This window comes from Leuciscus leuciscus (genome assembly GCF_965113295.1).
Source record: "Leuciscus leuciscus genome assembly, chromosome: 20".
Lineage (NCBI taxonomy): Eukaryota > Metazoa > Chordata > Actinopteri > Cypriniformes > Leuciscidae > Leuciscus > Leuciscus leuciscus.
In genome coordinates this window covers 7193762-7210750 of record NC_138744.1, presented here as the reverse complement: position 1 = coordinate 7210750, position 16989 = coordinate 7193762, and the positions used below count along the sequence as shown (strand labels likewise).

General features: G+C 38.2%; 1 protein-coding gene across 2 annotated transcripts in view; it reads right to left on the bottom strand.

Moving 5' to 3' along the window:
• The window catches only part of LOC309483452 (neural-cadherin), a 118873-nt gene extending 102091 nt beyond the window's left edge, over positions 1 to 16782 (bottom strand). For both annotated transcript variants that reach the window (XR_014200573.1, XM_082149289.1), the window contains exon 1: positions 15920 to 16782. Coding sequence is in view for 1 of the 2 variants with exons in the window: in XM_082149289.1 (XP_082005415.1) it covers positions 15920 to 16613 (694 nt within the window). In the remaining variant the exon portion in view is untranslated. The remainder of the gene's footprint in view (positions 1 to 15919) is intronic.
• Positions 16783 to 16989: the final 207 nt, after the last annotated feature.

The following is a 16989-nucleotide window of genomic DNA, read 5'->3' as shown; positions in this document are numbered from 1 at the left end:
GGACGTGCCGACTTTTCTCCTTGTCATGTCTTGGTAACAGAGTAGTGTGAAAAGGTGTTTTGGCATGAAAATAAGCATAGCGGATATTTCAGACTCCAGCACGCCAGCACCTCTTTGTTCCCATTTCTCTCCCTGATCCCAGAAAAAACAACAACACAGACGTGCGACGCACAGCACAATTTACACATCCACATCAGTGCACACAACAGGGGCAAACACAGGCACACTGCTTAAACAGGCAGCGCTTTTAACCCCTCTGGGTGTGTGTGTGTGTGTGTGTGTGGGTTGGAAGGGTGTGGGGTAGAAGACATACACACATGATTACACAGATGTTCATCACATCACATACAAACATCACATTTATACAGAGCGAGTGTGCGTGTGTGTGGTTAACAGAGGAAGGTTTCTCAAGTAGAGAGCTTTAACACCTTGCTGTGCTGAGTTTACAGTCTACCACCTCATTACAAAAACAATCTCAGCCTCGACACACCACACTCTGCACCACGATCGACACACTGTGTGAAATTTTTAGCTCTTTCATCACCTTCTTAAAATACTTAAAACATTTCATTCTCAAACCATCCACACCTTTTAATGGCAGCTGACGTACTGCACCCCAGAGAACAGAGGAGATGCATCCAAAAAAACTCACATTCTCAGCTTCTGAGGATCCATTTTCTTCACTGTTTCTGTCATCACAGATAATAAATAGGCTAGATTACAGAAATAATGCATTTTCTCAAATAAATGTGAGGGGTTCTTGCCCAGCATTGCTATGAAGGTTGATAAGGTGCTCTGACTTTTTCATAGTGTGCTACTAAGTGACACTAGGGTCCTCTAGGTGGTTGCAAGTTCAAAAGTGATGAAAACAATATTATTATTTTTTATCATTTTTTTTGCAATTTTACTTCTACAAAATTGTATAATGTAAACAACTTTTTTTTTAATGATCATGCAATTAAAATCTTTCATTTTCCATAAAACTTTTACTGTAATATTAAAAACATTAATAAACCTCATGCAAGCCTGCTCATCACGCTCTTATAAATGATATACAGGATCTTGAATTATTCATCATTGTTTATAAGAGTAATGAAAGATTCTGCAAAAAGCACTTACGGGGGGGGGGGGGGAACGTGTGAAATGAATGGCAATGGCATATGTTATCTCTTTCTTGGCTTGCTACTGTCACAATCTTTTTGCCAGTAAACTACATTGATTATGTCTCCTTGCAAAGTAAGTCAATGGATGAGAGGAGCGATAATAGACCGAGAAATAAATGAGAAAAGAAAGATACATCTTGAATATAAGATTGACTGATCCAGATTCATAGCTAATGTACAATGGTAAACTATGCATGTATATAAAACAGAATAAAGTACAGTAAAATAAAAAATATGCTAATATGAATTGGTTATCAGTATCACAAATAGAGTGGCTTATTGCTTTAATGTACAGTACCTACCTATAAAATAAAAGACTGCAGAATAGGGCTGCATGATATATCGTTTTAGCATTGCTATCGCGATGTGCGTATCAGCGATAGTCACATTTGAAGATGTGCAATGTCAAGTATAGGGATCGTAGTTTATCCGTACAAACCAGGTCCCATGGTTTGAAGCACATGTGATTCTCAAATTAATTGCAAAGTTCAACCATCGTTGAGCATGTTTTAGGTCCTGTCAGTTTAAACATTAAAGTGAACCATACGAGCACAAGAAGATGCGAAACAGAACTTGTTTTCGGTGTGCATAAACAGAGCAGCACAGACAGCACGCGAACACCGAATTCAGTTCACTTCCATGTCTATTTCCTCTTGAACTGACACACAAAATGATGTCAAAATTCCCATCTCGGCATGCGAACAAACAATTGAGAAAGGAAACGGTTACATATAATTATATTGGATTCGTGCATTCTGTCTTAAAGTGACAGCAGCCTAATATCCCTGCTCCTGTCTGTCATTAATGTTAATCAAAAAACAAAATACAAAGAAAAAAATCTCTTATTTGCACTCCCTATGAAATCACGCAATCATTCTAGAATTATTAATTCTTTCCAAACAGAGCTATTCAAGTTGCCTGGAAAACTAAATATCGCAACAGTTTTTTCAAATATTGTGCAGCCCAACTGCAGAACTACTAAATGACAAACAGATAAGGAAATGCAGGAACAGCTTCTAAAAGAAACATGTGTTTCAGATTTCCCCTGCAGGAAGGGTGACCCATTGCATCTCTGACACCCACAGACAGTCCCTACCCTCCAGAAGCTCGGAGCCAGAGGTCAGTGACGGGTGGCCTCCAAACAGACAGTGAACATGTGGAGAGCATCCAGTAACTTTCCAGATACTGCACTCTCTGCCCATCATGGAATACACAGACCTACTTCTATAAGTCTTGCATTTAATGCACTCCTCTAACTCAACAAATAAAAAATAAAAAATAAAATAACAAAATAATAAAAATATATAAATAAATAAAGGCAATAAAAGTGAGCCCATGTGACGGACGACTCAAAGGAGAATCCCTGACTCAATACTGAATTAAAATTTCATTTAAACACTGTATTATTGACATGAAACACTCAGATAATGATAAAGACGCTATTGCAAGGCTCAACAATAGAAAGGTTTTACGAAGTTATTAAATGGCTATATCATTTCTAGCTTGTTTAAAGTTTTAATGAAAAATATGAATATTTTTAGCATATATGAAACTAAAACAATAATAAAAAAAAAATGTTATGTGATGGGGCAATGAAAATATTGCCAGACCAAGTAAAAATTTCAGAATACTGACTTGACTTGGCATTTCTATCTTCAGTTTGGACTAGTACTAAAAAACGCTCTGGCTCTGTATGACAAAGATTACAACAAAATGAATGCAAAATTATTGGAAGTGTTAAGTAAAAGTAAAACGCCAAAAATTCACATGCTCAAAGTCTCTGCTGACCGACTGTGAGTTCTATCTCCTGTGACTCTTTCCTTCTCTCACTTTATCAGGGCTACAAAAGAAAACCTGCTGGTCCAGTCACAGAGTTAAAGGCTTTAGAGAAGCCGCGCTACGCTATTTAGCCTCTAGCTTGGGCAACACAAAAGGTAGATAGGTCACGGGAAACTCCTGTGAAGCTCAAGTGAGGACAGAACCTTTCCTGATATTCTAAGCAAGGGAGGAAGACGGTTAAAACTTCACACAGTCTGCTCATTAACGCGACCTTCTGTTTAACTGAGTTTCCTCTGCCTGTTCATAAATCAACAAACACTCCACAAGCTGCAGCTGAAGCCTTAATACCCTGTGTGGTGAACAGGCATCTTAAATAGCCTATAAGACTCACACAAAACAGACCCCTGTAGTCACATCCATTAATCTTTGAAATCGCATCTGCTCAGTGCAAAATATGTGCATACATGTTTCCAACGACAGGGTGGTGCTGCCCGACCTAGAACCAAGTTTTCAAAGCAACAAATCAGTCTAGCAAGACCGATGCAATTTTATTCGCTATCATTTCTGACCAGGATGTGGTATCAAAGATTGCAATTCATTACTTTGGATGTTAAATATGTTTTGAGAACTTATAAAGACTCTGCTGAAAAAAAAAGAGCCACAGAATCTGCTGACATAAAGCCACTTAGATCGAGACTGAATGCTGTTGGTCTTCAGTGCTTTGTTTTAACCAGTAAGCTGGAGCATGTTGTTTAAGATAATAAAAAATACATGAGATCAAACATTTAATAATTAATTCGTTCTGCTAAGGTGCTGGATTGTAAAGTGATGTAACAACAGCATCAAATAGAGAAATTAGGCAGCCAAAAGTAGCGAGACGGCATGATATAGTTAGGAAGAGCCTTTGGTTACGTTTCTGTTGCGCGATATTTGCCTGTGGATACGGAAATGCCTTGTGGACGTGTTGCCCTCGTTTCTGGACGAGCTTTTGGTTCTGACTGTCGTTTGGATTTGGCATTGAATCTGACATGGCTCAGGGCAACACAATGCAGCTTTCATGTTTCCAATCACATCCCGGTTATGCAATCTGGCTCCGCGGGACGTGCCGGAGAATGGGTGCACATAAAATGTTAGCATGCTGACCAGACTGGCATACTGTTCTGGTTAGGGCACCTCTTCCTGTCTGTGCTGGGCAGATTTCATGAGCTGATGGTAGCGGGATGCTGTTGTTAGCACTCCATTATGGAGAGATGATGGGAGAAACATCTGTTTTGTGAAAGAGACAGAGACTTCTTCCAAAGTGGCTTTAAAGTTTTAAGCTGTGTGGTTTTGTAAAAGCACACAACCCCACTTAAAGGGAAAGTTCACCCAAAAATGAATACTCTTGTGGCGTAAGTCGACTTGCGTACAGCCGTCTGCCGGAAGCTAGTTATTTTAGTCAATAAAGTTTTAAATATGGATATTTTTCTTACACGAACGCATCGCTTCACTTCAGAAGACCTTTATTAACCCCTCTGAGTCGTTTCGAGCACATTTATCACGGATAGATGCGCTTTGATGGACTTCCAAAAAAATATACCCACTGACACCCATTATGACGCTTGGAAGAGCCAGGAAATTTTTTTTTATATATATAACTCCGATTGTATTCGTCTGAAAGAAGAATGTCATATACACCTGGCTTCAGGGTGAGTAAATCATGGGCTAATTTTCATTTTTGGGTGAACTATCCCTTTAAGAAGTAAAAATATGATCAGCCAAATCACATAAATAATCAGGCTTCACGGACATATGGAGAGAGAACAAAGGCACTAAGTCAGTACACTAAAGTCAGACACTAAAAATTAAATGAAAATTTTTAAAACTAGAGGGAAAAAAAGGTTTACAAGAAAGAGTATTATAAATTGACTATCAACATCCTAAACGGAAACTAAAATTTAATTTAAAGTAGGTTCGATTTAAATTCTGTTACAAGAAGCTCAATTATGAGTAAAGAAAAGAGTACCATCAAAAATCAATCATCACATGACCCCATTCGTGACCAGGATCTGCAGTTGCACACATCAAATCGAACTACTCAACATTTGGGATCTGAATCTCTCTTACTTTGCAGTTCAAGACCAGTTTCAAAGCAAAATGCCAGGATCTATCCTCCAATGAAGCCAACAGACAAGATGTTCTTTAAAACGGGGCCATGGGGTTAAGTTTTCACCTGACGGGAATGTCAAGTGGTAAATTACCCAAACCTGTCTTCCCAGGCAGTGAAGATGGTTTCAGCTTCTGTAACCGGTCCTACTCGACCCGCTCCGAGCCCCCATTTGAACCGGGTGGAAGTCGAGCATGCTAATTAAGACGCTAAAGACCATAGCCGCTAGCGTCAGTCGCTGGCGCGCCTCTTGAGGCCAGAGGAATTAGGTTTACACACACAGCTCTTACTGGCCTACGTCCGTTACACTTCTAAAAGCACTGACCTACCAGGCCTCAGGGCTTGAAATGTGATGAAACAGAGTAAGGTAGTCTCCCAAAGATTTACCCTGAGAAAATATTCATTGTTCAAGCACATTCATTGTTTTAATTGAAGCTTGAAATAAAATGCTTTGCCTCCTAAAATCGCTCCTTTGAGTGCTACTTATGTTTTATGCTAAGAAATTAAACCAGATATTAAACATTTCTGTTTATTTATCTTCTTCTCAATCTGCTATAATGACAAAAAAAATGAAGGAAAAAAAACCAACAACAAACGAATCCCAGGAATACAAAAAAACTGTATGCAATCAATAGGTCGCCCCTTAAATCCTGCATGAGCCTTTATTTTCCCCCACAAAAGTATTTTTTTTTACTAAGATTCATGTAGTCAAATCAATATCCATTTCACAAACTTGTCATGTAAATTGAATAAATTATGCCTTTTGAGTCACACCTTACCAAGTGAGCAATAATTCTAGAAAACTATACCCATGGGGCCGAGCATCAGTGCTGTAGGGTATGTGTTTATTTCACAAGACTAGTCAATTTGCAGACATCTCCAGGACAGACTCCAATTGAATGCAAAATCTTAAACTGTGTTTGTTTGTTGATTTTCTGCCGTGTACAGACCTAATAAATCACTGCGTATTTGCTTAATTGAGTTCTGCATCTTTTAAATCTTTAAACGAGTCCCTCTTTCTGTAAGTTTATTTTCGCTCTTTGAAGTTGGCATTTCAAAAGAGGGAGCTGCAAAGCAATATGCAAATGATGATCTAGGACTGAGCCACAGCCCCGTGTGAAATCGACGGTAACACGAGAGCTTTTCGACTCTGTGATTGCTTACATAATATTGATTTCCCATCATAGTTCATTGACTCATGAACGTTCCAACACATGTTGATGTGATCGCCTCATCAAAATGATCTGTCTCCTCTGACAACCAGCACGGCACCTACAGCTACACGCTCCCACTAGCTTTGCTCCAAGAGCACAAGCCAGGAACAGCTGGTGCCGGACTCCTGGAGACTGGAGAGTGCAAGCGTGTGGCGCAGGTGTTCCTCCAGTTGTGGGCTAAAAGCCTCGCAGGCCCAGGTGTTCATTCACAACCTGCTGCATATTTGGGTCACAGTACTGGGACTGAAAGAAAGAGAGGAATACAGATCGGGATAATTCTTTGCCACCAGGTCTCCAGACCAAATGCAACCCAAGCTTGAACATATTTAATGATCTAATTAAGTCTCCATGTACTTAAAGTGACAGTTCATCCAAAAATGCACATTCTGTCATTATTATCCATCCATTTATTCTCCAAACCGCTTGTCCTCTGTAAGGCTGCGGGTCTCATTAGTTACTCACCCGTATTTCTGTCCAGTCTGAGAGGAACATTTTAAATGAATAACAGCTTAATTGAGAAAATAATGACAGAATTTTCATTTTTGAGTGAACTATGCCTTAAACAATGTATGCAATGGGTCCTTTTTCCTTGGGTTGCATTCAGCTTGTGTTCTAGCGGTGACATCAGACAGTTGCCAAGATTCAGCAGACGCAGGCAAACTGTAGAAAGAAGAGAGAGAGGGGGAGAAAGAGAGAGAGGGGGAGAGAGACAGATGCTCGCCGCAAACAGAGTTCACATAATTACTGTGTGTCAGGGCTTTGGAGAGCTCTCATTTTCCAACGTACAAAGGAAGAGAATACAGGAAGAAAACATGCTGATCCCACAAACTGTATCGAAATGCTTGGCACACAAACCGGTCGGCAGATACAATTTTCATGTTAATGGCTCTAACTGTCAAATTACTTTAACAAAGTATCTGCACACTTTTCAAATCAACTTTACGCCATGGAATAACAATAAAGATTGTTTCTTTCTAGACTGAGTGCAGGACTCATTGAGTCACCAACATTTCTCTCGGCTGAACCCCTCAGACTTAAAATGTTATAAATACCCCCTAAAGCTCTAAAAATAAACTAAATATAGTTACCATTTCAATGAACATAATAAATGTCACAAGTCCTTCACATTGTTATTGCAAATAATTAAAGCTAATTTAATAATTTTAATAAGATCAGACAAATTCTCTATTATAAAATATTTATTTTATATATGTTTTAATAATTTAATTAAAATTTTATTTTATTTTATTTATTACGTTTTTATTGACTTGAGTGAATTTTATTTCACTTCTTTTTTTATTTATTATTTTATATTACGATCTCACAAACCACCAGTCGAGAAACGTCTCGGTTACTAATGTAACCCTCGTTCCCTGACGTTACGACTGATAGGGAACCATGGTCGAAATAAAAGAGGTAAAAAACAAAAACGCTGCACTATTCTCAGGTGGACAATCACAATGGCAAACATCTCACCTTATATTTCCAAGGGCTATTACACAATGATAAGCACTGTGCAATTCTTTCCAGTGGCTGCACTTTCCACACAAAAGGGAACAGTTCGTCCTCATTGATCTCTTAATGGAAGAGTGTTCAGCTAGATTGAAAGACGAATCAAAACCTCACATTGGCAGAAGCCCCCAGCTTACTGATATCGGTTCAATCAGCCAAAACTCTGATCGTCAGCTTTGATAAATAAATTTGTGACTGAAATCCCACAGTGGAAGGTTTAAATTGAATGCACTTGAAAAGCAATTTCTTTTGCCGTGAAAGTGAGGGATTTCCGAAAGGGAGGGAGGGAAGAGGAGTGACAGCGTTCTTCTCCAGGAATTAAAATAAATCCAAGTCAGCGTGACCAATTTAACAATTAAGATCAAAAACTGAGGCTGAAACAGGAGCCCCGTGTGGCTGAGGCTTGGTGCAGTTTACCACAGGGCGAGAGGACGGGGGTTTCTGACGACCTTGCCCTAATTCATCATTAAAAAACACCATAGCTCTGGGCCACTCTACATATCCTGTCAATAAACTATTATAGCACAATGGACAGGCAGCCTGCCATGCTGGCATGAAGCTCAATTAACTCTGAGGACAGGGTACAGACAGAGAGATCAAAACAGAAACAAACAACAAGCAGAGAAACTGAGCAATAGAGTACAATATAGACAGAGAACAGCTGTAGGGGAGAGCCGGGACAGTTGAAACACTTTTCAGATAAATGTCGTTTTCTAAGATAAGGTTACAGACAGATTTTTTATTTTTTTGTGATCAACAACTCACATATGTGTTCTCTTAGTATCATGTGTTATTCGGTACAAATATAGAATGATTTAAGTAAAATTTGACTTTGAACGGTAGTTGTGCTTTGTTTCAATCATGAAATCAATTAAACATAACAGTTTAAACAGCAACAATTCATCTAATGCTTGTTTTTGTGAACAATACCTGACAAGTAACTTATGTACATATTGTTACCAACATATTTAGCAATTTATTTTAATTTAAAGGTTCATATTAACCATTTTTGTTCTGTCGCCCAATAAACAATAGGCGATAAGCCTATGCGCATTTTGTAATCTTTCTAATAGACTATTTTGACGAAGACAGACAAATCCGTTTACAATTCATTTTTTTACATTTCTTCCTTGAGTCATATTGAGTGTTTGCTAGTTGAATAGCCTGTTATTATGAAGAAAACGAGGTCAACCAGAAGACGATACATTAAATTTATTGAAGATTGAAGATTGGACAATTGATGATTATTAAAGAGATAACATGTGTTGCGTAATTGAAAATGTCTAGGAATGTCTAATTCCTAGTCTAGGAACAGTATATGAACCTATGAACAGTATAGGCTATGACCAGCTTTAATTGGCAGGACTCGCGGACCGTCCCGACAGCGCCTCCTGTCATTTAAACCTCTTTTGCTCTTAAACTAAAAAACTCTGATAATGCACACTTAAGGGTGTGTTGCAGTACTAATACACCTGCCGTATTATCATTACCACACGAAAGAATTCACTTACCGCACTCAAAAACAGCTTTGCGGCTTTAACTCTAAAACGGCACAACGTAAAGAAGAAATGTTTTCGCGGGTATGGTAGGCATTGCGTGCTGTACGTGCTAACGAAATTTGACGTACATGACGTGAGTGGTTTTCAAGGATATCTCAGTGTTTCATCCGTCCCGCGTTTCAATGGGTCCCGGCTCTCCCCTATTTGTATTAACTAACATTAACAAAGATTAATAAATACTGTAGCGTATGTATTGCTCATTGTTAGTGAATGTTAGTTAATACATTATCTAATGCTAACAAATGTTTATTATATCAATTACAAAGATCAATTAAATCTTTATTATAAAGTGTTATCAAACTAAAATATAAATAAAATGGAAGCGAAAGCTGAATTGAAGCGAAAGTATTTGATAAACATATACTATGTGCGGAGAGCATTCGCTCAATATCATCACATTTTTGACGGAGGTGGCATTTAGCGGCTTTTTTATGAAGTCTTCATGCACAGTAGGCTATATTTACTTATTTAATTTGTATTTATTCTACTATATATATATATACATTTAATAAAAAATACAAATATATGTAAATGTATACATAAAAAATAATATAATAAATTAATTTAAATAAATTAATAAATGATTTTCATACTTATGTCCAGTAAATATTATTGTATCATGAATATCCTGTTACCATGATGTAAAGCTACTTGTAGCATGCATACCACCCATCCTTAACAAAAAAATACTGTTTTGTCCTTCAGTAGCAGACTTGACAATAACTGACAGTTTTGACTTTACTAACGGGTGATCTCACACACCAAAAACCACATAAACATATGCGTGCAACAGCACTCAAAATACACACAAATCCTCCTTTCTCACCAGCCCTGTTCAGCCCTCAGTAACACTGATTCAAACTGACCCAGACAGCTCTCCAGGGCTTCATTTACAACCAAAAAAGATCATTCTGTAAAGCTTTGGCTTCGTCACAATAGTATATCCTGCAGCGGTCTCTGAACTTCTTACATGCACACACACACACACACTTGCAACAGCATGAATTTAAAGGCACAATTAAAATCGCTTCGTCTCAAACAACCGCCCATCACCCCGCGCACAATGTGTGATCTTCAGAATAACTCAGCGCAGGGTGAAATCTCCTGTGCACATTGCTATAATAGTCCCTCTCTCTAGAGCAGGGGATCATGGTCAGGTCCTTAGGCTAACCACAGCAGATGGGGAAAGGACTAATTGTACAAACCAAACTAACGGGTGAGAAACGGGTGGTCTGAGATGCCTCTGAGCATTTGAATTCCTTCTGCCGGTTGAATGTGTCACTGAAGGGCACAGGGGACAAGAAGATTCCAAAAAGAAAACTTTCCCCAGAATTATGATCTGATGACAGGTGATTGATGAAATATTTAAAGAGTTATATTTAGTTAAAAGGTGTCTGGCAGGAGAGGAGAGTGGGTCATTGTTCTCTTATGGATTTATTGTCAGTGCATAAGTGATGTAGAAGTAATTAATGGACCACTACAGATAAACAAACCTCCTCAAACTGACAGCATGCCTAAGTGAGCATCTCTTCAGATGACTAATGAGTGACATCTCTAATCACCTGCCCAGGGCGGCCATCACAACCATCTGCAACGTTCATATTTCTCATTCTAAATATCACATATAAAAACAACAACACCATTTCATATTGTTTATTGTTCCAATACTTTGTCATGGGCTTATTACAGGAACAATCCCACAGGAGTAACCTGGGGTTAAGTGCTTTTCAAGGGTGATGGTTCATGGCTCAATTCTTGTGAGGACCAAATTAACAACCTGCCATTTACCAGCCCTCTCTGGTTCACACACTACTCTGCAAGGTTCACACTAAAGTGTATCCCAACTTGCTGCTAGAATTCCTCTTTTATTTGTGGTGCACATATTTACTATTTAACTAGGCTATATATTATATATACACACTACCATTCAAAAGTCTGGGGTAAGTAAGGTTTGTTCTCTTTTTAAAAAATAAATTTATACTTTTATTCATCAAGGTTGCATTAAATTGATCAAAAGTGACCGTAAAGAAAATTATAATGTTGTAAAAGATTTCTATTTCAAAGTAAATGCTGTTCTTCAACTTTATTATTTATTAATCCTGAAAAATAAATTTTACGGTTTCCACAAAAATATTAAGCTAGAAATATTTAATAAGAAATGTTTCTGGTCACCAATTCAGCATATTATAATAATTTCAGAAGGATTATGCGACACTGAAGACTGGATGCTGAAAATTCTGCTTTGCTATTTAAATGAGGTCCACACAATTGTAAGGCATTTGCATTTGCATAGAGTATTTCTTTCCTGAATAGCAAAGAATAGACTATGTGTTTATTTTCTCAGACTTTGCACCTTACCTGGGTGTCTACAGCTTGAGCTAGGCTAGTGTGTGATAGAAGAGGCAATACTCAGAACAAATCAAGTGCACGTAGAAGACAAAAGGGCAAGCTGCCCCTAATTACAACTAAAGTACACTCAACATTTCTGAGCTCGGAGGGAGAAGGACGATTGGGATATAATGGGTCTTGAGCCAAAGGGAACTCCACAACACTGCCTCAAGCTGTGAATATCACTGTGAATCCAAGGTCACCGATCTATGCCCTTGCACTTTGCTGGGCCCTTTTTGATTTGCTTTTATTGACATGCATGAGGTGACCGAGGGTGAAAATGTCTAATGGAAGCCGGATGGAAACTCCATGTACTGATGGTTGAGGTTCATTAATAATGCAGTCATTAGACACCAGCATTCACAATAACTTGCAATGGCAAAGTGGCTGAACGTCATTCATTTTCAATTGAGAGTTGCTGATTTCTGGCAACATAAGAGAAACAACAGTAGTAGTAGTGACCTGACAACATAGTTTGCCATCCATAACATATATGTTATACCATGAAAATATGCTCTTCCAAAGTTTTTTTTTTTTTTTTTCATGTGTATAAGTTTATCTACAAACAAATCACAATCATCAATCGTCATATTTTTTTAAATAAAAAAATGAGGGAAACTTGAACCCTTCCCATTATAAATTGACCCTATAAATGGAAATTAAGTGGAAATTTGGACTTAAATTTAAAGAACAAGAACGTGCAAAATGTTCATATTGTATGTAGTATACGTTGTAGTGGGCCATGACACAAAGATGGCCACTGTGGTTAAACCAAGTAAAATAATAATAAAAAAGCTGGTGGTTTTGCAATATTAATACACAGAGGTAATTACTCAAAATGGTAATTATATAGTCAACCAACCAATTTTACAATTGTCGGACCACTTGCGATAGAATGACCCAGATGCTATGGTGTAAATTTGCAATAACTTACTTGAGAAAAGTTATCTAATGACATACACACATGCATTAAAAAGTGTATCTGCACTTCTGCAGTGCACTCAAAGTAAACACCAGCTGACTTCCGACTGTCACTTGTCATTTTTTTCAAACAAGCACCCAATCATTCACCCTTGCTTCCTCTTTTTGACCCAGCACTGCTCCAGACAAGCTCCTCAAGCAGACTATACAGTGTTCAGAGACAGATAAAGTTGTTCTTCGTAAGGCTTTTTTAAACTTTCATGAGTGTATGGATTCTTTAAGGCTGGAAAAGAGAAGAAAGAGTACAGCACGCAAACCATTATCAGTGTTTACCAAGCCAATGAAGGCACCACAGGGATGGTCTTTATGAGGATTAGAAAGCTGCCCGCGGTCCCGACTGTGTGCGCTGCATAGTAATGCTAATGCTAATTGTGCAGGACAAACTGTTAAGCCTCTCTGCTCTATGAGTGACTTCTTGATTAAATGGCAAGTGACATTGGGGTGAGTCAACCATACTGGTGTCTCTCATCCAGTACTGCCGTTATACAAATGTGACAGGCCAATAATATAACAGATATTCTGAGGGCATATAGTGCTCCTAGTAGAGTATGAAGCTAGCAGTGCCAAAGTCATGGGTTCGATTCCAAGGAAACTGGATAGACAGATAAAATGTTTATTGCAACCATACAAAAAATATCAAAAGAATCAAGAACCGGGAAAAAAAAGAAAGAATCACAAATATATTGATACAGGACAGCCCTCATTTTTATGTGCGTGATAAAATCTTGTATTGCAAAGACGCTGGCAACAAGAACAAATAAACTTCTATTTACAATTCAATCCAAATTTCAACAAAAGGAAAATCTCAATTGAAAAATGTCTGGCATAAATAAGGTCTGCATCTATCCAACTGTGCAGTTGTTACCTAGAGAAGCAAAATTTTGAGTCAGATATCAAAGACTACAGGGACTATGAGTGAGTATGTCTTCACTCTGTTAACACAGATGGGACTTTCTCATCCAAACTTTGCACATAAACGGGACAAAACAAACAGCGACGTCCCAAAAGCACTCAAACGGACTGTGTTAGCAAGCATGAGGCTACACAATGGATTCAAAAATAATTGTCTCCCAGAAGACCCTGCATTGGCTTGACTTCACCATACAAGTGCTTGGAGAGAGAAAGTCCTTCAAACTGCCTCCGAAAATGAGACACAAACCTCTTCTACTGCCAACAGGACTGTGTTTCCATTGTGCTGAATTCTCACAGAAGAGTGGAGAGGACACTTCACTGTGTTGTAGTGTTTTAAAGAGAGGGCAGTGTTGAAATGACAGAGAGGCTCAAACAAAACCTGTTCTGGTCTTTGTAGACCAGACTAGGATATTAGAAAATGCAGCCCAGACAGTATTTTTGTTGGTGAAATGACAAAAATGGACAGAGCATGCCAAAAACGCAACCAGTGTAGTCCCACAATCATGAAAAAAATTACTTTTTTTTTGTGAATAAAAAATAAAAAATATGCAAATAGCTCTAAAAGACAAATTACCAGTTTAAATCAGTCTGAAAGACTGCAAAATGGACCGTATAACTAAAATATTCCTAAATAAATTATATTTTAATCAGATGGAATCGAATTCTACTAAATAGCTTATTGGAATCAAATCCAATCTGTGAATTACAGGACAGGACTGCTAGAATGAAGAAATAAGTGAAAATAATCAAATGAGATGAAGTAGCCTATCTTTCACTAAATTATCTTAAGAAAAACAAACCATGCAACATGTTTATTTAATATACAGCCTACACAATTTACAAAAATAAAGTTCTAGATCATCGCTATGAAACCCCTCTATTTTTAAGAGTGTAGTTTTTCCAGCAAAGATATTCATATCCTCATGTATACAAGAAATAAAATAGCTCTTATAAATAAGACTTTGGTCATACTGCCCACCCATAGTCTAGACATATGTTAGGCAGATGATACATAGATTCTTAAGTGTAGAAAAAAACTCTTGTTAAATTTTAAAAAAGCCACATGTGTTCACTGTTGATGATAGAGCTACAAGCTCTCATCACAATTTAAATTATCCTGTAACTAATTCTCCAATCAGTACATCCGAGATCATTACAAAAGACATTCCTCAAAGGATTTGGAAAACTTTACAGAAATGTACATACTACATATTTTCTCTTTTCAAGGGAAAACGTGGCACCATTTTTTTCAGAGGAGCAATTTCAGTAAACATGTCAAGAGGTATATTCATCCGATCTCTGAATTCACTTTGTCAAACAATCACAGAGATGACCTCAATCAGAATCACAAACAACCCCAATGGTGTACTCAGGTGATGGACTGGGACCTTTGCTTGCAAAAACAAACATTTATATCCCCCAACGTCAACTACACATCTGCCCCAGCAAAGGTATTTGAGACCACATGTGCTGTCTGGTGACTTCCAGGTGAATAAATATCACTAATTACCCCAAACAAACATTGAATAAAGGTTTGCTTTTAGAGCTCTGATTAGCTAAATCAGACCTGCATGACCTCAACCACTTAAGCTAAGCTCTTAGTCATAATTAGAAGACTTTCTCCATAACATTTATGTTCACTTGAACCCAGTTACTTGATGATACAAAGTGATCTCATTTGAGTTCAGCCAACATGTCCTAATGTATCTGTTTCACCATAATTCAAGCTGAGCTATGAGATGTAGGCCTACCATACCATTAAAATAAACACCACATATGCAGCATCCCATCAACTAAAAACTCATTATGACGCATTCCTTTGAATATTGTATTATGTAAGCCTATTGAATGTGGGTTTTCTTCCGTGAAACTTTGAGGCGCAGTGAAAAAGCAAATAACCTCCTTAAAATATCGATGGTCCAAGACGATGCGCTCTCCTTCATGGACATGGTCAGTTTTCAAATCGAATGCTAACTTAAAGGAACAGTTCACCTAAAATGCAAAGTCTGTCATTAGGCTACTAAAATGACACGTTAGGCAGAAAGACAATCTCAGTCACCATTCACTTTCATTGTATGAAAAGGGTGCAATGAAAGTGAATAGTGACTGGAGTCTCACATGTCATTTTGTGTGAAAAGAAAGTCAGGTTTTGAACAGCATTGTGCTAAGTGAACGATGACATCATTTGCATTTTTGGGTGCGCTATCCCTTTAAAGAACACAAATTAACGCATAAACTGTGAATTAAAAAAGGCTATGAACATACCTCTCATGTTGTGGATTTTAACCATGACCTCGGCTGTTGACATCAAACGATGCGCTAAGTACACGCGTCCCAAGTCTCTTTCTATCTGAACTGGTGAGTGTCCATCCGAAACCACCTCGAACCACTTCTTCTCGAACTTCTGGTCCGGTACCGTAAAGATCAAGTCTCCGACTTTCACATCTTCGGAAACTGTAACGGTGTAGGATACTGCTTCAGAAACGGCTCTTGGCTTCCTAACTCGGCTTTTAACATCGGTAAGAATCTCTATTCTGTCAGTTGTTACGTTAAATAGCCGTGTATTGTCGTTTTTATCAAGTATCTCGATTTTAAAAGCCACTTCTTCTGCTATGTTATTGCAGCGCGGCAAGCGCGCGATCAACGTATAGCTAGATTTGGACTTCACGTCAAAAGTTTTGGTGGTTTTTAACACGAATCCTGTCTTGTCCAGATATTCAAGAGAGAAATCCGACGAGTTCTCCCCTGTCAGAACTGTTTTAAGTCCAGGCAAGTTTGATCTTTTGCATTTGTCTTCTAGAGGAAAAAGAAACCCAGCGACAACAGTTCCAGGCGGTGCGTTTTCCTCAGTTTGTCCATAAAAAACAGTCGAATGCACAAATGGAATGGAAATCAAAATAATAAAAAAACATGCAGTAGGAAATCTGAAAAAAGTCGGATTCCGTAAGTGCGCCCTCATTATTCCATCAATTCTGCCACTCTGTCCTTAAAATCTGACTTTTATCCCTTATGCATCAATGCTACAAATGTAACCCAAGCCACCATTAAATAAGATAAATTAGCTTTTTGCACACTATCTACGGTTTAAGTTTTCAATACAATATGTCAGTGTTTTGTGTGTTGCTCCTCGACCGGCATCATTCAACCACGCTCTCACTCATTCCCACATCCACCGATACACAGCATCTCCATGTGGTACCCAGGGCCCCGCCTTCAAAAAGTCAGCCAATCACAGTGACGGAGGGGTCGGCCTGGAGGAATAGACACTCCCACTAAATTTAAATAGATATGCAGCTTTCAAGAGTCAAAAGTAAGTAAAGTTTTCAAGGATACAG